Here is a 22692-nt window from a genome sequence, read left to right on the forward strand (position 1 = left end):
GACGGGGGAAATTTATAAAATCTCCACTTAGAAAACAAAAAACCCACCTTATTAGACTACCAAAAAAAAAAAACAAAAAAACTGATTGACATAATAAATAAATAGTTGCAGAATCTATTTTTATGTGGGGACGAAAGAATTAGCTTAATTTACTTGTGTATAAACAAAACTGAAACATTTAAAATTAAATAACTTTATCAATTCTAAAGCAAAACGACGTCCCCAAAAAAATTATTGTAGTGCAACCTTTTCTAAAAAAAATAACATCTATATATACATATATACTATTTACTTTCATGGGTGGGTTTTTATTCTTCGACACCTACATAAAATCATTTGTTGCGTTTTTTGGACGAAGTTTTTCAAAAACGTACGATATATTTTTACGATATATAGTCTTTTAATAGTGTTTTAAGTTATGGAATTGTGTTGCAAGATGATTGTGTTTCAGAAAAGTAAAGTATCGATGTATAATGTAATTGTTTATTGTCATATGTCTAGCGTCACCTTCGTGAAAGTGGAGAGCATTTTAACTTTTTACCATTTCTGCCCCTTTTTAACATTTTAGTGAAATGATATCTTGTGTTATAACTAATCATATCATAGGAGATTACAGTTCTCTTGAGAAATGTATAACTGTTGCGTCTATTTAGTATAGAAGCTTAAGTAGTTGGCTGATTGGTAGTAAACGTGGGAATTTCGAAGACTTTGACAAAGTGAATACTTTTTCAGAATAGTTAACGATAAACTTCGAATAGCAAGAGTCCAAGAGTTCTTTATGTTTTATAGTGTTGTTGTATTCGGCTGTTACTGTTTTACAGTTATAATCTTTTGCGAGGGTTCGGAGAGCTTGTATAAAATCATTCAGCGATTTGCCAGTTTGTTGTTTAGGTGTTGGTAACTTGCGTTTTGTAAATATTTCTCTTTTTTCGGTTTAACATTCAATGATGTGAGATAAAAAAAAAATTTTCAAAAATTTATAAATTATACAGTTTTGAGATTTTTTTAAGTTGTAAATATTTATAATTTATAAATTATTATAAAAAGAACCTACTAACTTCTAAAGTTTTATCTTTGATTGAACACGTAAGCTTAATGATGTTACGTGATACCTTACCCTCAAATTGGTTCTTTAACTTCAGACGGGGGTCAAACAACGGACAATTTATATCAACCTGGTTACAAAACCTGGTAAAATGTTGATAAAAAAACATTTTCGATCTCTCGCAAATACGATTTGATGGTAAAATTAGTTGAACCAATAGAAACGGAAATCAACGGAAACATATAAATATTATTGATTTTCAAGGAACTGATATGCAGTATTTTGAACTGAATTGAACTGTAGCTGTAAAACTGGAAAAACTTTCTTCCAGGTTTACGGCTGTAGTTTCTACATGTAGTGTCGCATATAATTATTTTTATAGCAGACAAGTTATATTCGTCCCACAAACTATTGAAAGTTATTAATGTTTTATCATTCAATCAAGTTACATTGCTTAATTCGTTTTTTATTATTATCTTTTTTAATAGTGTAACTTGTATTGGGTCTGGGGGAAAATATTGTGGCGCTTTTTTGGCGCCGTCTAAAGGCAAACACGCCACAAACCTTTCCCCAACCCAATATTTTAATCGTTTACATCGTTCCATCAAAGTGAAGTACTTTTTTTCTTTTTTATAGTCTGCTTCTCGCATTACGCCTTTGAGGATACCCGCTTCAAAAACCTTTTTCGAATATTTACTTTAATGTATTATATAACGCTTCAATCTTCCAACAGCAATTCTTGCCAATATGAATACAAATAGCATATATTTTATTCTTAAACTTTCGAAGATTATTTTGCCCAGTATCTGTACATTTTTAAAACTACTTCTTCCTAAACAAGTTATCAGACAAAAGCGCCAATACACAAGTTTTAAAACAACTTTTTTTATTAAATGCCATGACGTAATATAAAAATTTTGACGTTTAAATTTCACTGTATCTAATAGAAAAGTTAAATGAAATCGAAAGTTTACATAATATGAAACATAATATGGTACATAATTACTCGTATCCTAACCTACAACGTACCTAACATAAAAGTAAAATACAGTATTTACATATATTGGACATGTTAGGCTAATTAAAGAAATATTTTTATACAAGAAACTTTACAAAAGAAAAATACTTGTGTTGCAGCTTCTTAACTATTAGGAAAAACTTTTTTTTTTAGGTCTTAATAAGAGTATATAAATTTGAGGGATACGATTCCTTTAATACCGTATTAAAAGATTTAAGAAATTATATGATAGTTCTACCGAAAAGTATTGCCCAAGGTGTAATGGAAAGTTTATAATGATCAAAAGATACATGTGGGTGTTGACACATAAATGCATGCATATATACATACATGCATACATACATACATGCATACATACATACATGCATACATACATACATACATACATACATACATACATACATACATACATACATACATACATACATACATACATACATACATACATACATACTTACATACTTAATGCGTTATATAATTTAGATTGATATTTAAAAAATGGAAGCTGTCCAGAGACTTGTCCGTTCTTTAAAATCAGCAAGATCTTATGAACTACCAGAAGGTACTGTAGTTTTCATGTTACATAAATGCAAGCACGTAAGCTGTTATGTAACTTAAGTTTTTACTGTATTATTTTCTTCTTACCATCAATGTTGATATGGTGATTTATGATAAATTTCCTAATTACAGACCCAAAGGCAGCATATTTCATGCTACTTACATCAGTAATGCAAAACCAGCATAGGTAAGATTTCAGTTCTTACTGTAATTACTTAATCATGACAATTACTTTGACAAATATTTTCACCACTAACACTGTTAATATTGAAATCAAATGAAAATATATGATTTTAATTTTATGTTATAAAATTTATAGAAATCTGTTAATGTTTGTAATTGGTGTGAAGTTGGTATAAGTATTTTTTAAATCAAAGAAATAGTTTCTCTAGCCAATTGAGTCAATTGCACATAGTCAAATGAATATTTTTGATTTTACAATGTTAAACTGACCACAAAATGTTTGTAAAGTCACTGTTGGTTGAATACTTATTTTGCATTCAATTGTTGTATTACTGATTTTATAGTCAATAAATTGAAGGCCCATTAGAAATGACCAAGTCTCCAAAAATATTCAATGTATTTTGAATTTCTTTTTCATTTTTAGAATTGCTTACAGGTGTTTAATTGGAATAAGACCTTGAGGTTGAGCCAACCATTCAAGGACTTTTTTGATGTTTTCTGACTATAATTGCTTAACACTTTGTGGGTTGTGCTAAGCTTCATTATTTTGCTCATAAACAAAATTGGATTAAATATGCAATAGTTGAGCACTTGAGGGTAGATTTTGACTGAGAATTGCATTGTAGTTATATTAGTCCATTTTTCTGTTAATGGAAACTAGCCATACAGCCTTATAATGGAACCCTCTACAAGTTTAATTTTTACCATTAAATTTTTATGCTTAAGTGCTGTATCTAGCCTATGCCGCACTTGGATATGACATTTTGAAGAAAATATTTGAGTTTGTTTTATCTGACAAATTACTTTCAAAAATGATTGTACCTTTGAGCAGATTTTTGTGTTTCTATTTTGGCAAAGAATCTCTTAACACCCACCAAATATCATTAGATTGAAAATTATTTCTAACCGCATTAGTAATACATCTTCAAGCAAAGAAATTTATGATAGAGCCACGCCATTTTATAATAACTCTTTTAACTCTTGCAGTGTTTTGAATGAAAGCAAATTTGTCTATGCAAGAAGACAAAATTGCTTTCATCATAATGTTTTATTTTCAAGGTCTTACATTTCATTTTTAGGTGTTTTAAATGTAAGCAATTTTGTCTTTTCAAGAAGACAAAATTGCTTTCATTCAAAGCACCCAAAAATGAAATGTAAGACCTTGAAAATGAAACATTATTTAATTTGATTCTCCATATTTTTCATAAATTTTTTAACTGGAACAACTTAAAGTTTAGTTATAGCCGCCTTCCAAGCATCAAGAAAATTATTACTGCTAATAATAAAAGTATACAATAGGGTGGTAACTTTTTTTAAATTTAGAATTTCATGATACTACAGTATGAGGAATGGTCTAAAAACATTATTTATATTGTTTTTACTTAATGTTTGATCGAAAACCTCAGCCACCAAATAAAAAGTACTTTTAATATTTTACCAATTGTTCACCATTGATAACAACAGTATTATTCAACAGTAATATTCTAGAACAAAAATCTTGAAATCACCTATAGTTAAGTTGTTACATTTCTTACCAACTGTCTGCAAATCTAAAGCTAATTACAATATAAACTATGTATATTGTATATATATTATTTTACAAGCCCAATTCCTTTGGGGCTAAGAACGCATGATTCATAGCAGTATGTCATATTTTAGTGAAAGTAAAATATGATTGCATAGTCAAGCTAATAAACATATTTTTGTGATTGCAGAATTTCAATGGCTTTCAAGGGAAAAAGTAGAGATATTATTAAAAATTCTTGTTTGTGGACCGATAATCTGATAAGATTTGAAAAAGCATCCCATGTATAGAAGCATCATTGGAGAATTACTGCAAAATACCTCTGAAAAGTACTATCATTGGCAGATACCATTATCTTGCAAAAAACAAGAAGTGTCGCAAAAACAGATTTAAAATGATTGTGGAAGAATTAGAGTCTTTGTGGATTAGAAAATTAAATTTCCCTGTCATAAAATTGAAGTGTTTGGTAAGAAGAGTGGAAAATTTATTACCTGAACACAACACCTTTATAAAACGCCCTGGTCAGAAAGATGAAAAAGTAACTTGTTGGTATATTTGACATCACCTGTACAGATGGAGAGTGGTTTAACAGAAAGATAACCAGCTGTATGAAAAGTCTTAAGTGGTGGAAAGGTGGGGTACACCACATTGAAATGCGTACCAGTGCATCCCTGTAAAACAATAATGGAGTCCAGTCAGTCCACTATGTCATTCCCTGATTCCTTGGGAAAACCTCTCTCATTTAGCGACTCAGAAAACAACTCCCTAATATTACATGGAGAGATGACATGTTGTTATATATTAATCTCCCTACTATTACATGGAGAGATGACATGTTGTTTCTTTTGGAACTGGGATATGTCTTTGCTATTTCCTCAACAATGGAAAATTCCAGTACATTAAATTTCATGGACTGCCAAATTTGAGCAATGTTCCGTGGAATTTACATGGAGTCTATGCTATCCTGGTTTTTATTTTATTGCCTCAAATGACAAATCAGTTGCAGCAGATTTGTTTATTTATTTGTGGAATTTGGCTGGACATTTGGTTTTCAGATCACCATTTTCAAGAAAATTCCTATACTAAGTTAGCAGAAAGTGTTCAAAATTATGAAAATGCTTAGAAGTGTTTTGATACCCACTGGAGTTTAGAACCTTTGATTATTGATAGCCAGTGCAGCAATATTTGTGCTGAGAGGGCCATATATTTTATACAATCTTTGAATTCCAAAACTCCTGAGAGTCTCAACATACGCTTTATATTCAGTACCAAGGATTTATGACATAACATTTTACTTTACTTTCAATAACATTATTAAACAAAGAAAAAATCTTTAATTTTTTGGTGGGTGATATTTTTGAAATTAAAACCAAAAATAAATATATGTTTCCTCATTTCAACTTTTTTCTCATAGTGTAAGACCATAACCATCACATTTTTTGAAAAAAAAGTGAAAAAGTTACCACTCTAGTATAAAATCTAATACTACTGACTATCGCAATCAATGATGCAATTGTCAACAAACCATTTCATGCCCACTAAATGGAAAAATGCCTCAGAAAAAACCTTATTTATTACAATGTAAAAACTTATCAACAAGAGAAAGGACATTATTATATCAGGCTAATTGAGAAAACCTTCAAATATACATGGTACAAGCATAAAAATTCTTTTCTTTATGAAAGTAAGGCCTACTCATTTTTTGTTATTCATTATTATTTGTTATTCATGGAAAACCAAAGAATAACAAATTATAATGAATATTGTACAAGATGAGTAGAATGTACTGCAGTTTGTCAAAAGAGAATTCTTAATGCATTTAAAACAGCAAATATTTTTGTTGTGACCAGTTTATATTAAATACATAATTTTAAATCATCTGAAAAAAATTTTTCTATTACAATTAATTATCTTTAGAACGTTTATTGAACTTCTTGGCACAGGAAAAAACTTTGATGTCAATTTTACTTCTGGAAAACCTAAGCGTACATTGCTACACATGGCAGCTAAGTATGCTTTTTAAGGAATTTAAATGTAAAGAATGAAAAAAAATTATTGGTATAAAAGAAAATTCAAATTCCTTTCTTTAACTTGTATATAATATATAGACTTCATTAAATTAGTGATTTAAAAAAAGATTTAAAAGATTAAAAAATAATTAAATATTTTGTCAAATGTTTTATATCCAATTATATTATTTTGAAATAGAGTTAATTTGCTGGACATCATTTTTATTTAATTTGATATATTAAGAATGTGTTGTTAGGTTGTTATTTTGAGTTTAAAATTCTTTTTTTACAAAATAGTATAAATTTGCATTTTAATTTAAATCTGGAACATAGTTTTATTTAAAATACAAACTTATACTATTTAGTATAAATTGTATAAGTTTCCATTTATCTGCATTATGGCCTATATCTGTTTTTAGAACAAATTTAGGCCATAACCCTGTGAACTTTGAAATAAATAACTCATTTGCATGGAATACAAACTTAATGCAAAGGAACAAAACTGAAAATTTTATTGAGTTAGGTACATTAAACAGTAAAATAAAGAATATTTTATACTGCTTAATCAAGATAAATTTTTAAAAGAATAGTTTACATTCAAGATAAATGTTTTAAGAAATTATTTGGTGATTAAAGAAATAGTTTGAAATAGCATAATCATCATGATCACAATCATCATGATCATCGCAATTGTCATGATAATTGTGTCATGATCATCATGATCAAGTTACTATAAATTGTCTATTATAATTCCAGCGTTGGAGCATATGAGTGTCTATGGCATTTGTTAAAGAAAGGTGCACAACCGAATGTGCAAGATAGACAAGGTATTACGCCTCTGCAAGTTGCTTCAAGAAATGGGTAACTTTACTCTTTTTTAAACTATTTGAGGGAATAATGTTTTAAGGATTTAGATTACAATTTTTTAACTAGATGATAAATTTTTTAAATTAATTTTATTTAAAATATAATTATAACATTGACTGATTATACAGACTAACAAATAAAATGGTGCAATAGACTCACTAACTTGGAACAAAAATGTTAATTTAGTTTTAGTAAGTTTGACAGCCCTGGGATTTGATAACTATTTGAGTTAAATTATTATATTAAATAATAACACCAATAAACCAGTCAATTTCAATGCCAGTGCTATTAAACTCACCAAAAGTAAACTAATTATTTTGTCTTAAGCTACCTCTGCTGTCCCAAGTATACCCAGTTGACGGTAGCTCTAATGTTGCTGCTGTAAAATGACCTTTTTTAGAAAGACTTTGTAAATTATTTGTAGAAATACAGAAAAAAATCTATAAAACCAAAAAACTCAACATTGAGTTTAAAGAACAACTTTGAAAAAAAAAGGCCTGTTTCTTCTCAAGTTACCATCAAAATATTATCAAATATCCATCAAATTACCATAAAATCATCAATTTTCCATCAAAAAGCCACTAAATATCCATAATATCATTGTTAAAGTTTATGTCTGAAATATTAAACCTTTAAAAAAAGATTAACATAAAAGGTTATCAGGGTGGGTCAGGATAATTCATCCTCTAATTGTATATTCTTTATACTTTTACTGAAATCAAGAAAAAACATGAAGACATGTAAAAATTAAATTAAAAAAATTAAAAAAAAAATTAAACATGATAAAAATTAGCTTATGTCAATGTTAAAATTTAAAAAACCAACCTGATTTACAGAACACTAAAAAAAATTGGGACTAGTTTAAAATAAGAGTTTAGTTAACCTAATACTCAATGTTTTCATGTTTCTCGACAAAAATGCAAATAAAACTTACAAACTTGGAATTACCAGTTAAAAGAAATTTCCTCTATAGTTTATTATAATCAATGCATATGTATAAGGCATGTAGCTATGAGAATGTATACTTGTAATAAACTTAAAGAAGAAGTATGTTCAAATTACATTCATCAACAAAAATAGGCATGTTCTAGAGGAGGAAAACTTCAGTTAACCAAAAAAAAGATACAGTTTTCAGCATTCCAAATCTGCTTATAAGCAGTTCTAACATTTTTTGAACTAAAGTAAATGTTGGCTTATATTATAAGTTGAATTAAAGGCATTTGAGTTTAAATTCTTTTTAGATAAATATAGCAACTCGTTATAATTTTTTAGATTTTCAAAATGCATTTCTAAACTGCTCGAATATGGTGCAAATATTGAAATAAAAAACAACGAGGGAATGACTGCTGTACGAAATGAATAATATTTGCATTTTACTTACTTTTACTTTTCTTTATCAATAATGATACCAATTTTGATGGACAATTTTTGAACATAGATTCATTGGTTGGCATCTAATGGAAGGACAGAAATATTTTCAGAGATAACCAAGTTTATTCAAGATATTGATATTATTGTAAGTCACAGTTTTATTTAAGAAAAAATCAAGACTTAGGGGAAAAAAAATGTTTTTGGATTTACATTTAGTAAAGTAAGAAGTGAAAAGCCCGTTAAACAGAAATTTATGAAAATATCACCTATTTATATTTGCAATCGAAAATGTAGATTTTTGATTGCATAATATATTAGAATATCATCTATTATGTTATGTAATCAAAAAAGTAGATCAAGATTAAGTTATAGTAAGTAACTATGGTGATGAATGGGGAAGGTGATGAATCAGTGGATGAAACAAGTAATAAATTTATTGTAGGTTTTGAAAAGATTTTATTTGCTTCAAGTAAAAACCTGCAGTTTCATTACAGCTTGAAGTTTTTTTGGTTTTAGGATACTAATATGCAAACACCTTTGCATGTAGCTTGTCTCAATGGTCATAAGTCTGTAAGTTTCTTTTTAAGCTTTACTTACATTGATTAATGATTTAATCTTGTAAAGAAGGTTTGATGAATAAAGCTTTATATTGTTACCCTGGTTGATTGGTCATATTATCTATCATTAATTCTTAAAGTTTTTAATCCTGTTAAATATTCATTTGTTTTAGTTAAATTTTAAAGTTGGATAATGTAATAAAATAAATTTAAATTCAAAAAGAAAAATTTTAAAAGAGTTTTCTTTTAAAACATTTCTTTCTTCTTCTTTCTTTTCATTTCTTTCTTAAAATATATTTCACAATATATATTTGAAATTGCCAAAATATATTAACATGAATATGCTTTCACACCAACTCAATAGACCTACATACTATATATATCATATACTCAATAGACCTTCATACCATAAATATCATATACTCAATAATCCAACATGCCATATATATTATATAATAGATGTTTTTGTTATCAACTAAATATATATAAAAAAAAGAAATTAGCAAAAAAAAACATTGTATATAGTATTTTAAGTGTTAATTTCCAATAGTTATCATGTAAGTTTAAACAAATAAATTATGCATTTATATTTAGACAGTGTTAAAATTGCTTGAATTCCATGCTAATATAGAGAAAATGAACACGGATGGGTGCACCCCGTTATTTTTTGCTTGCGGGTAAACTTCTTAACTTTCCATTATATTTTCACACAAAACCAAAGAGCAGAGATTAGGTATCAAATCTTTATGAGTTCAACTTATTTATGAAAAGTTCAACAACATGGAAAATTAAGTTTTATCAATAAAAATGATCAATTCTTAATGTTTTCTAATTTTTTCCAAAGTTAAAATTATTATTTTTCTTTTTGTTAAAATTTTATTATATTTTATCAATGCATTAATCAAACAATATTAAGGCTTATAATGATTGCAATGTGAATTTTCTTTAAAACTCTAGTGGTTTAAATTGTGTATAAAACATTCGTGAACTGCCATATTGAAAAATTACAATAAAACTTAAAGAGATTAAAAACCTTTAAGAGAGATGGTTAGATGGTTAGATTTTTTTCAGAAAACTCAAAAAGTGACTTTGATATTATCAGTGAAACTTTTAGTTTTTAACATTTTGTATGTTTTTTTTTTTTTGATAGGCATGGTCATACTGATGTTGTAAAAGTCTTAATCAACAGTGGAGCTTCTCTCACACCAAACTATGATAAGCAAACCCCTCTTGATGCTGCATTTCTTGTATAGTTTCCTATTAAATATAATTTTGTAGTTTAACATCCTACTAAATATAATTCTAATATTTGTCAGTTTTAACTTAAAGTATTTTCTAAATAAAATGTAATTAGTTTCTTTTGAATAAAATGGTTCATCTATATTTTTTCTCAATCTTAAAAATTTATTTAAAAGGCTGGTTATGGGCAAGTGTGCTACGTTATACTTGATCTTATGGATAATGAATTCAAACTTCTTTGCGGTTTAATCCAATCTTCTCTTTCTCCCAATGCAGAAATTAAAAACGTGTGTAATTGAAGAAAATAAATTTTAATTCATCTTTCTTTAGTTTCTTAAGAATGAAGAAGTATTCAAGATAAGAAGAAATGATAAAAAAATAAAGTTAGTTTCTTTTTTATATTAGGTCGAAGCTGCACTCTTGTACATAGCAGAGCAGTGCATTGAGTATAGAGATTTTATGCTGCAAGAATTTGCATCACAGGTCAGACTTGAAGGTTTAAAGCTCTTAAGCCCATCAAGCAATTATAAACTAACTACAGAACGGTTTTTAAGAGTTATCAAGCTTTATAATGTAATACTTAAAGCAGAAGGTCAAAGCAATCCTCACACAGAGAGTCTTAGGATACGCTCTCTCAGTCATAGGAGAACTGGGTCAGATGTTTCTTCATCTCAAAGAAAAGTAGCATTGAAACCTCAAAATTTTGTTAGCATTCAGTTTGAAACAGATTCATTATGGGAAACTCTAGAGAGATGGATGAAAATTTTACAAAGTGAGCTTGGTCCAACTTATCAATCAAGCAACTCAGCAGTAAAATCAGAAGTTGGAAGATCAACAAGCTGTTCATCATCATCTGTTGTTTCTGAGTCATTGCGGTTAAGTCAACCAGCTGTTGAGTTAACCATAAGCCAGAGTTTGAGCAGGCCTCCTACTCCATCAAGATCAGATAGCTATCATACTGCAATGGAAACAACAGATCAAGATGTTTTTTCAAATTCAGTTTGTAGATCAACAAGTATTTTGACTAATATGGAACCAATCGATAATTCAACATTACATAGGAGATGTAGTTTAGACAGTGCTATAAACAGATTAAATTTTCCCTTAGCACAAAATCAATCCCAAAATGCATTTCAGCGCTTAACAACTCTGGAGTCAGATGTTTCAACTAAAAACGATTTTATTAAAGGAAATCAAAATTCAAAAATTGAAGAAGGGGATGTTCTTTCTATCACTGGAGATAGGTTATGTGCTGCGATTCATGGATACTATTTGTTTTGCCAATCTAATCCAGTATGGAATATTGAGTAAGTGTTTGTACTACTTACTTTTTTATCTGAAAAAACAAAGCCAATCTTTCACAATAAGTATTATTAGCTTTATCTTTGAAACCTTTATCTTTTCATTTATTTCAGTAGTGGTAAGATGAACCACTTTAATAAATTTGTTGAAACACATGAAAAAGTCTTGCAACTACTTGTGTCCAGGTTTTTTGCTGTTTTTTGTTTTTCTATGACTTTCCTTTGACAATGTTGTTTCTTTTTGTGTCTATAGATATAAAAAAATATATATACATATATGTATATATACACACAAAAACAGTTTTAGCACCAAAACAAATTAACAGATGAAATCTACTAATAACTTTAATTAAAAAGTTTTAACTCTTATCTTTTATAGAAACACTTCACTAATTTTTGAACACTTTAACTTTGTGCTGCTGAATCCGATGCTTCTACAAAGATTTCTTCCTGCTATTCATTCCCAGGTTTTATTTTCTTATGAATGATTTAGTTATTTCTTTTAATTCTTTTTTTATTATCAAACATAATTTCACATTTTTGTATAATTTTATTGATAGCCATTTGCTGAACGGCAAAAGTGGTTTTATGAGAATCTGTATGCTGATAAGAAACACAATAATGTGATATATGATGAAGCAGCCATTATTCATGTCTCTAGAGGTCAGATTTTTTGCCAGAGGAAATGCAATGAACCTAAAAGCTGTTGTTTGTTATGGCATTTATTTTGGCATTAAAATTTTAACTTAATTTTGCATGATGTAATAGTCTAATTATTGTCTATAAACACTACAAGAATATAAAAATAGTGGAATAACATTTTTTGAAAATCTTTAACAATAAAAAAAAACAACAAAATTTAGGAGTTTGAGGATTTCATATTATAAAATAAACTCTATGAACTAAGTTTTAACTAAATGTTAATTAGGACAAAAGTTTTACAACACTGAAACTTTTTTTTTGCTTTAGTTGTTTGTTGTTTTTTTTTAATACTTTTCTGCAAGCTGTAAACAGTTGTTTTTTTTGAATACTTTTCAGATTCTTTGCTTTCTGCAAGCTGTAAACAGTTAGAGGAAAAAAATGACAATCAACTAAAAAAAAATATTTCTGTAAGATTCCATGGAGAAGAGGGCATGGTATTAAAGTTTATTCTCATGTGAATTTTTATGAATTGTTTTTGTATCCAACCAAAAGCATTAACAAAACATAAAATGCTTTTGCTCATCAGGGTGCTGGAGTGACAAGGGAATGGTTGGATTTGTTAGTTAAAGAAATCGTTAATCCAGATTGTGCACTTTTCACACTATCTGCAGATGGTAACTGTTTATACATCTTCAATTCTCTCAATGGAAGCTATCTAATAATTTTTATGTAATTTTCTATTTTTATCTTTTACAACTGAGGTTCGACTTTTCAGCCCAACAGTAATTCGTTTATAAATCCTGATCATCTGAGTTATTTCCAATTTGCTGGGCGCATCATGGGTTTAGCATTATACCACAAGCACTTAATAACTGCATATTTTACAAGATCATTCTACAAGCATATGTTAGGTAAGACATTCCTTTTTCTACAATTAATCCAAGACTTGTTTTGCGGTTTTCCTGACTTTTAAAAAATTTTATTTTTAGGTATACCTGCTAGTTATAAAGACATTGAATCTATTGACCCAGAATATTCTAAAAATCTTCAGGTTTGTTTTTGATCTTTTTTCTTTTTCATTTTATGATGCCATTAGAGTCTTTGATTATTCAAAATTTTAGGTTCAAGTATTCATAAAGTATGTAGGCTATTTCATGCAGCTGACATGTTATGTCATAAATGCTGACAGTGTAAAAAGTAGAAAATGAATCATACAAACAGCACTTACATAATGTGAAACGCTAAAGTTTTAGATTTTTTAGGAAAATACTTAAATCTTGATAATGTATGCTTTGTGGTATAAGATTTTTTAAATATAAGCAGTTAAAGAGAATTGTTGAATTATAAAGAATTTTAAAAGTGTTTTTAAAATGCTTTGTTTGTAGTGGATCTTAGATAATGAAATAAGTAGTTTGGGTTTGGAAATTCCATTTTCTGTTGAAACAGATGTTTTTGGACAAACACAGGAGGTAGAGTTAAAACCAAATGGGAAGAATATTTTTGTAACAGACTTGAACAAGGTTAACTATTCTCTTGATTTTTTGATTTTTTTCAAAAATGATGTTTTAATCCATTCATTTTTGTTTACAAATTTTTACAAATTTTTCTACTCATTCTAAAGATTTAGTTGTTCTTATTACTGTTGTCATTACTATTTTTATCATCAGCATTTTCATCATTCTTTACTTCTTTAAGTTTGAATATGTGCAGCTGGCAGCAGATCTTCGCATGACAAAAGCCATTAAAAGTCAGATTCATGCTTTCTTAAAAGGATTCTACCAATTTATCCCGCTCCATCTTGTTTCCCTTTTCAATGAGTATGAATTGGTATGTACTGTGTATTAAGCATGGGAATTTCGGCCTTCGAAATCGACGAAATTAAACGAAATTCGTGTTTCAATTTCGGATCGAAATTGAGAACGAAATTTCGATTTTTTGGATTGTTAAATTTCGCGAAAAAATTTCGTATAATTTCAGGTCATTGAAAGTAACGAAATTGACACGAAATTAAACATAAGTTTTAATTTCGAAATTCGTGAATTTGTAATGTTTAAAAATTTTGTCTTTCGAAATTCAATATAAATTTCGATACGAAATTGAAACACGAATTTCGTTTAATTTCGTCGATTTCGAAGGCCGAAATTCCCATGCTTACTGTGTATATGTGTTGTTTTTCTGTTGTTTTTTTTTTTTGTTTTAATGGGTTTAGTAAGAGAATGCTGTTTAGAATTGTTTAAAATAACAAATAAACTTTCAGGAACTGCTTCTGTCTGGACTTCCTGATTTAGACTTAAAAGACTGGAAAGATAGCACAGTTTACCAAGCAGGATATAATGAAGATTCCCAAGTGATCAAAGTAACACTCATGTTTATAGCATTTACTTTAATGAAATTTTGTATTATTACAACATGTGAGTAATGTTTCTCTCAAAAATTCGCATATAAATGAAGAAGCGCACCTATAATCCTCCGAGCATCCGTTGCATAGGATCTTTATGAAGTGAAGTGAGGAAAATTACTAGACAAAATCAGGAAAACATAGTTTTGCTGTAATGGCAATTATTACTATAAATATAAGTAGAATAATTACATTTAAAAAATTTTTTTCTGAAATTTAAACTAGTGTTTGAAACTTTTTATTTCCACAAATTATGTCCTATGTTCTTTTTTACATTTGTAATGATTGTTAAACATGAGTAACAAATATAACAAAATCTACCTTTAATTATTTTAATTATCAATCAAAATAATTAAAGTTTGAAACTTTTTATTTCCATAAATTATGTCCTAGTCCTTTTATATTTGTAATGATTGTTAAACATAAATAACAAATATAACAAATTCTTTCTTTAATTATTTTAATTTACAATTAAAATAATTAAAGAAAAACATATATGTATGTATGTATGTATGTATGTATGTATGTATGTATGTATGTATGTATGTATGTATGTATGTATGTATGTATGTATGTATGTATGTATCTGAATTAAAAATTTAATTGAATTAAACTAAATTTTTTTTCAGTGGTTTTGGGAAGTAGTTTATTCATTAAAAAAGGAAGAACAGGTGCAATTGCTACAATTCATCACTGGAACGTAAGCTGTTTTTTTAAATAGAAAAATTTAAAAACTGATGTAGTTCTTTAGTGCGAATACTGTCTGTGAATCGCAAAATATTTACGTTTATAGATGATGCCATATTGGTAAAGCCATTAAACACTATATCTTTGAATGGATTTTCTTCTGAAAACTTTAAGATACCATAATTAAGAGAGCTCTAAATAATGTGTAACACTGTATATTTCTTAACAGTTCTCGCGTTCCTTGGGGTGGATTTTCAAAACTATCAGGTCCCACTGGAAGCCAGTTGTTTACCATATGCCGTTCAGCTGATAGCACAAAGATGCTACCTACATCAAGCACGTGGTAGGCATTTCTTTTAAGTGCGCTTTAATTGTTTTGTTAACAGTAAAATGGTTGTAGAAGAAATTCATAAATATTGCTACCAACAGTTAAAAATTATTTCTTCTTTATCTTGGTTACTGATGTTTTAAATTAGCTGACGTTTCTTAACTATAAATTTCAGTTTTAATTTGCTAAAATTACCGGAGTACGAAAGCAAAGAAGACTTGGAAAAGTTCTTAAAGGTTGCGATTTCTTGCGGTAATATAGGATTTGAGTTCACATAATTCAAAGAGAATTTTTTAAATGGGAATTTTTGCACTATTTTTTACGCTTTTTATTGAAAATTTTTTTTACATGTTTTAGAGGTTGATGTTTTATAAACTTTAATAGCTTTTAAATAATATGAATTAGGTTTTCACTTAAAGTGTTAGGTGTTTACGAAACAATTGATGTGTTTATATTATATGATAAAAAAACGCCTAATGTCCCATCATCATGTGATATTATCATAGGTCATCAATAATGCACTTTTAATAATTTTGTAAAATAATTTATATTTAAATAGGAAAAATGTTACTGCATAAATACTTCATATTTATTTAACAGGCCTTTTTCTTATATTGATTGAACACAATTTTGTTAAAAATCTATATAATTGATGGAATTTCAATTTGCAATTGATAATCATGTGGCGGTGGTAACTCGCGGCCATACGCTTCATGACTGTCACCACATGATCATGGGCACACTATTTCATTCAATCACCACATCGGTCACACCATTTTATTCTTTACTTTTCCAGCGCCAATGATATATTATATATACTAGATGTCTAACTTCGATCCGAAATGTGAAGCCGTGGGAGCCATTTCTAATTCGGGCAAAAACGTGCATTTTTAACTTTTATTTCGCACGTCGGATATAGTTTTTGCCCTTATTACAAATGGCGGATATAGTTTTTGCCCTTATTACAAATGGCGGATTCAATTTGTAAACAAAAAAAGCGGCTTCACTTTTTGTCCAATAAAATCCCGCAAGTTAGACATCTAGTATATATAATATATCATTGTCCAGCGCATCGAATCCTTTAATCGTACGACGGTAAATTATAAAGTATTAATACTGATACTTTTTTTTCTTTTTGCTCTTTTTTCTTGACTCGACTGATTCAACACCTATGCAGTAATAGTTGCGCTGCACTGTCTTTCAGTGTTTTGTGCTGTTCACTTCGATCTTTAGTTTTAGTATTTTGTGCTGCTCAGTCCGATCTTTAGTTCTTTAGTTTTAGTATTTTGTGCTGTTCAGTCATTGCATGATTATATCTTTTAGATACCAAAGAATTTTCGAACGACTTTAAATATAATTAATGCTATCTTATTATAACCGTACTCGCTTGGATGAACTGTATCTTCCCACAACTGTTTGTGTTGCGTAGAGTTAAGCGAGTGCATTGGATAAAATCTTGCAAGATCACAAAGCAATGTTTTAGATGGGTTTTTTTTAGCAAAAATGCGTAATTTATTGTTAACAGTATCACGTATTTTCTTGTATTCTATTGGGTCATAATCTTGTCTTTGCTCGTTTAAGTAGGTATCATCGTACTCCGGTATGGTAATCACTACAGTCATAATTCCCCTTTTATGGAGAATTTTGTGCAGACTTATAACTTCGTAGGCTACATTTATTGTTTTTGCGCAGTCTAATTTCCTTAAGTCATTTGTCCCACCAAGTACCAGCGCTAGGTCAAACCTCAAAATATAGGAGTCTAACACTACAGGTAATCTGGTGTTCATTTCTACAAACGCACATTCACCGCTCATCCCTTCGTTAACAACTTGAAAGCGTTCTCCGTTGAAGGAATGTGAGTTAAGAAGTTTTTCTAATTCTGTAGTGTAAGGATGAAATCGCGCACCGTTTTGCAAATACCCTTCCGTAAGAGAATCCCCAAATGCTAGAATGCGTTTTATGTGATCACCAATGCTTGTCAGTCCTTTAAGTTTGTAATTCATTAATGATGGATGTTTTGGGTCCGGACCTAACGAAAATACTCATTTTTATGTTTACTTATCACTATAGAAATTTAAATATTTGCTAAAGGTATCTTTAGAAAGGATCGCACCAAAAAAAAATAATCCAGACATTTTGCGCAACTCTTCAAAGTTAAACCATTTTAGGTCTACATACCTGCTTCGAATGCGTTTTGAAAACACCATCTCGTTATGAATACTAGTACAAGAAGAAGATGCATCCCAGAATCCTTTTTCTACTTTCCTAAAAATTCACTTTTCACTAAGTAATTCTAAATCTTTACTGGTCTGCTGTTTACAAGATTAAGTCAATCAAGCGCACACAAACTTCGTTTGCTGCAAATGAGATTGAAATGGGTTTGAATAAAAGAGTATGCGTTTGTGTTTAAGAATAAGAAACGTGCTTGAACAGGACCACATGAAGGTGAAATAAGATTAGTTTAAGAACAAAACCTTTGATGCATTTAATTCCGGTTGAACGAAGCCTCGTTTACTCAGATAAAACATTTTTGTTAGAACTATTACTATTTTCTAAGAAAAGTTAATTTGAAATAATGCGTCTTATTGACCATTAATGCGGCTTATAGACCGTTAAAAATTTTTGTTTGAAGATCGATTTGGTAACAAGTTCTTTTGCAGCGGCTTTTATAATTTTTGTGCCCCTCCGTTTTCGACAAACCGACGGAATATAATAAAAAATATTTTAAGTCTCAGCCTAAAAAGGTTTTCATGAGTGTAAAATGTTCTTTGCTCTCTGCAATTCTTTATCCTGTACGAAGAATTAAGTGAATACCAGAATCGCTAAACACAGGGCCGCTCAGCTCATTAACCTTAAGTGCAAACCTAAAGAGAAAATAAAATTAGAGTAGGACTTTTCATCCTACTATTCACTTTATTGAGATAAAAAAAAAACTAATTCATTAGAAATTTAAGTTTGTTTTATGAATTTAAAACAGTACTTACGCGGCTTCTTCAAATGATTCTACATAAAGAAAAAACCAAATTGTGATATTAATAAAAACTTTATTAAAAATAGAGACATCATTTATGATAAATATACAAAAGAATACAATTATATAAAAAATCAAAGGGGTAACTTTAATAAAATCATGAGAAGGTAAAGTGTTTTTGTTTGAGATGAATTTAAAAGGGAAGAGGTATACATTAACCACATTTATCCTTTCTTGGTATTCAAAATAATCATTTAAAAAATATTTTTCACTTATGTTTGAAAAAAACGAAGATAAAAAAGAATATGAAGATATTTTTTTGTACATATTTTGGTATTTTCTATTGATAGCAGCGAAAAATTCGACATTTTTATACAATCTATGTGTTATTACAGGAGAATACTGCCCTCAAAATATAATTTTTATTCAATAGACGTCAGGTTTTTTTAATCTCATCATAAGAAGTAAAATATGCCAAAATGGCCACTGTCTGGTCAGAGTTTCAATGAGAGTCACCCTGGAATATGTTGCAATGCCATTAGTTCATGCCAAGTGTTTTGTTTTTAACAAATCAATTAGTTATAACAATGTCTTATATATAAAAAAAAAACTCTCTTGAAATTTCTTTTGGCATTTCTTGATTTAAGCAATCTTTTGAAAACTTTTTCAAATTAAAAACTAAAAATATTTTAACTGATTTTTCATTTATAGTATAAAAAAGGTAGTTTACTGTTTTTAAATGTGACAAAAAAAAGTTGAACTTAAAGTCTTTTTTTCATAATGGTGTCAGCTGTAAAAAATCATACTAATTTATCAAAAGTTCGCATGTGGCAACAGCTGTATTGGTAACAGATGTTTCAATTGACTATAGAATTGTCACAAAAACTAATAAATCACAACAGAAGAAACAGGTTTTGGAGAAAAACAAAAATGAATTGGTTACACAAGTTCTAAGTACTGAAGTTGATGAACAAGTTGTACAAAATGTATGCATTTATACATTCAGTCAGGTATAATAACATCCATACATTGTAAGTGGTGCTCCAAATGAAGAAGATCAATTAATTTTGACAGCAGAGATTGGATCAACATTTGAGCCATGAAGTTATACCAAATGGAACTTAGGAAGCTTAGAAGATTATACTGCTTCCAATACAGGTGCAGATAATGGTTTGGTTATTATATTTGAAAAAAATCTATATAGCTATATGTAATATTATATAGGAAAAAAAATGATCCTATGACTTAAAAGGATGTTATTGGAGTTGCTGCATCTGAATGAACTTTTCATGTAAAAAGCATTAGTACAATCTGCACCTGTTGATTCAGAGATAAAACCACCAGTAATGTTTTGACATTAAGAACATTATACAAGTTAACTGTGGCTAGGAATCTAGCAATCTGGACATTACAATTAGGATGAAGAATCAAGATAAGAGGGTTCAGAGTATTGCTTTTAAAATCTGCAGGGAAATTCATACTTTTATTTTTTCAAGAAAAACCTTTTTGTACTGTATGCTGCAGGATGAAAAGCAGGATAAAAAGAGACCAAACCTTCAGCCAGATCAATAAAATTTGAACATTAAAAGAAGTCAATGAGCTCAACCCTAAGTAAAGCAAAGAAAATCTCTGGCACATTTTGATTCTCTTGATGAGATTGGAAAAAATCTGATGTTTATTGAATAAAAAAGTGCAACCATTTTATTCAATAAATGTTAGACAAAAATTTATTCAAAATTTTGTCTTTCTAAAATCAAAACTGAAAACTGAAATTGTTCTGAATAAATAAAAAAATACTAACAGCACTATTATTATTAAACTGTCTTTTCGTCAAAAAAATAACCCACGAGTTTTTATCACTTTTTTTGCGATCCGTGGCATCCTATTTATTAATTAATTTATTATTTCGGGTGTAATTGATAACCAGGATTCTTCTAATATCTGCCACAGGTGCTCTTTGGATGTTGGGCATTTTTGTCTTGAAATTGTAGATTATTAGGATTAGGTAACTTCTTAATATTAATAGTTAATATTAAATTAATAATATTAACTGTAATAATTAATTAATTTAAATCTTTGGTAAAATTAACTTATTTAAATCTTTGAAGAGTAAAGATCCTTTTAAAAACAACTAAATTGTAAAATACCTTAAACCAATATCTTGAAAACAATTTACCTTAAACTAAATTTTTAAAATATTTTAAGACTATAAAAAGGGTGAGTAAATTGTTAATGAGAGGTATAAGGCTTTTTTTTTTTAAATGGCTAAAAATCCAAGTGTAGACAACATGAAACGACAAGTATCATTTTAACATACTTTGCATTTGTCCTGGTCCAAAAAATCCAAGATCACCACCATTTTTAGCACTGCTACAATCACTTTCTGTTTGAGCTAATGCTGCGAGAGTAGTTTTACCAGATGTGATTTGTTTATGGTAATCTATAATTGGAAAACAATTATTATCAAGCTTTTTTTGGGTTTATTTACATATCAGAATTATATTTTATAGCAATCAAATGGTAAATAAAGCATACATTAGTATTAATCATTTAGAACTATTTAAAAATTAATTTAAAAAAAAAAAAAAAAAAGTTTTTTTTTTTAAAAACAAAACCATGTTTACTGCATACTTTTAATAATCTCTAAAGCTTCTTCTTGTGATCTTGTAATGATATTTTGTTTCCAAGATGATGGCCTTCTTGATCCTTTGTGTTTTACTAGTAAATGTGAAGCCCTTACTTGATTTGATTCTTCTTTGTTTGGCATTTCCCACTGACTTTCATTTGTTTCAGTATTAAAATAGTATGTTTTACCCGTACTTTTTGAAACCTTTTCAATCCAACCACTAGGTAAACCAGACATCTTGACAATTTTTTTGTTATACTTATAGAGAAAAAAAACTGTACTGAAATTTAATATATTAACACTGATGATAAACATCTGGCACTACTTGGCTTTCTCTCTCTCTCTCTCTCTCTCTCCCCCCCCCCCCGCCCTCCTTACTTTAAGATTGATTATGATAGAATTTTATACTGATTGAAAATTGTATGAAAACATAGAGGTCTCAAAATAAACTTAAGAGTGCTTTAATCTAAAGTTAAGAGTAGAAGAATACACAACATTTACAAAGATTTTTCATCTGGAGCTAGCTAATTTACATAACACCTTTCCCTTTGGTTTAGTAATGACATCATTGCAGTTTTTTTTCCACAACTTTATAGGAAATTCAATATTTATTGATTGCTTATATTAAAATTTTAATCTCTATAATTATTTTTGCTTATTTTTTGTCTTTTATATGCATAACCTACCTACTGACCAACTAAGGTTAGCAGCTGATTTCTTGGCTAAATAAAAGAAATAATTGTCACTTTTAGAGTGCTTCGCAGAGAAATGGTTGGATTGAGCAAATTTATTGAGAACGTGCAAAAAAAGAGAATAAATTTATTTTATTTTATTTGTTAGGTTAATACTCTGGTAACTGTATTTTTACAAAATACAGGTTTTTGTAAAAAGAATCATTAAAATAAAGTATAGGCAAAATTCAACCATAATCAATGTTAAATTGTTTTTAAACCGCTGGAATACTGTGAGCTTGGCTAACAGTTGATTTGCTTTTGCAGCAATATATGATTATGATTAGCATTTTTGCTGTATTATATGATTAGGAAAGCTATTTCTAGAGATAGAAAACTTGTAACAATTGCGTCCGCATTCCTTTTCAATGATTCAAACCATCAAAAAAAGTTGATGGACGATGCTTTGGTCAGACACAAAATTTATCAGGAGGCAATGTTGCATAACTCACGCCCTTCGTAACACAACAAATATTGTGAAAACGTAAAAACTTTTCATACTACAATTATATTTTCGTAATTAATGTAACTACGAAATAACTTCGTTATTAAAAATGGAAATCAAAAATTCATAATTACGCACCCATTTGCTTTTTAAACAACAACAAAATTGTCTAAAAGTTCTAGAACTGTATT

The 22692-nt window shown here is 28.7% G+C and overlaps 3 protein-coding genes across 6 annotated transcripts; 1 reads left to right on the plus strand and 2 right to left on the minus strand.

Moving 5' to 3' along the window:
* The first annotated feature begins 2214 nt into the window (after positions 1 to 2214).
* LOC145181483 (E3 ubiquitin-protein ligase HACE1-like) lies at positions 2215 to 16325 on the plus strand. 4 transcript variants are annotated; one of them, XR_016456424.1, is made up of 24 exons: positions 2215 to 2625; positions 2754 to 2808; positions 6247 to 6339; positions 7095 to 7199; positions 8478 to 8553; positions 8644 to 8721; positions 9093 to 9146; positions 9728 to 9810; positions 10284 to 10380; positions 10549 to 10659; positions 10778 to 11679; positions 11788 to 11859; positions 12053 to 12140; positions 12234 to 12336; positions 12712 to 12809; positions 12902 to 12989; positions 13091 to 13226; positions 13305 to 13366; positions 13701 to 13835; positions 14011 to 14142; positions 14573 to 14671; positions 15343 to 15413; positions 15630 to 15743; positions 15904 to 16325. XR_016456424.1 is itself a non-coding variant. In XM_090100597.1 (24 exons), the coding sequence occupies exons 1-24, from the start codon at positions 2562 to 2564 to the stop codon at positions 16004 to 16006; spliced, it is 3033 nt and encodes a 1010-aa protein (XP_089956723.1). In that variant the 5' UTR covers positions 2215 to 2561; the 3' UTR covers positions 16007 to 16325. The 4 variants fall into 4 exon arrangements, 3 of the variants coding, with proteins under 3 accessions (XP_089956723.1, XP_089956725.1, XP_089956724.1); XM_090100597.1 differs by having other exon boundaries at positions 13077 to 13226; XM_090100598.1 differs by having other exon boundaries at positions 2479 to 2625; positions 11791 to 11859; positions 13077 to 13226.
* Positions 16326 to 17012: 687 nt separating this feature from the next.
* Positions 17013 to 18091, minus strand: LOC145181491 (uncharacterized). Its single transcript, XM_080056591.2, has 2 exons — positions 17907 to 18091; positions 17013 to 17757 (listed from the first exon to the last, which is right to left on the minus strand). Exons 1-2 carry the CDS (start codon positions 17968 to 17970, stop codon positions 17048 to 17050), a joined length of 774 nt encoding a protein of 257 aa, XP_079912717.2. The 5' UTR covers positions 17971 to 18091; the 3' UTR covers positions 17013 to 17047.
* A 164-nt stretch (positions 18092 to 18255) lies between these two features.
* LOC145181495 (uncharacterized) lies at positions 18256 to 21624 on the minus strand. Its single transcript, XM_080056597.2, has 4 exons — positions 21331 to 21624; positions 21017 to 21139; positions 18713 to 18731; positions 18256 to 18592 (listed from the first exon to the last, which is right to left on the minus strand). Exons 1-4 carry the CDS (start codon positions 21560 to 21562, stop codon positions 18514 to 18516), a joined length of 453 nt encoding a protein of 150 aa, XP_079912723.2. The 5' UTR covers positions 21563 to 21624; the 3' UTR covers positions 18256 to 18513.
* Between the last annotated feature and the right edge of the window lie 1068 nt (positions 21625 to 22692).

Source organism: Hydra viridissima, unplaced genomic scaffold (assembly GCF_058129835.1).
Source record: "Hydra viridissima isolate aposymbiotic clone 2 unplaced genomic scaffold, HvirCarnegie_v1 scaffold_10, whole genome shotgun sequence".
Taxonomy (NCBI): Eukaryota; Metazoa; Cnidaria; class Hydrozoa; order Anthoathecata; family Hydridae; genus Hydra; species Hydra viridissima.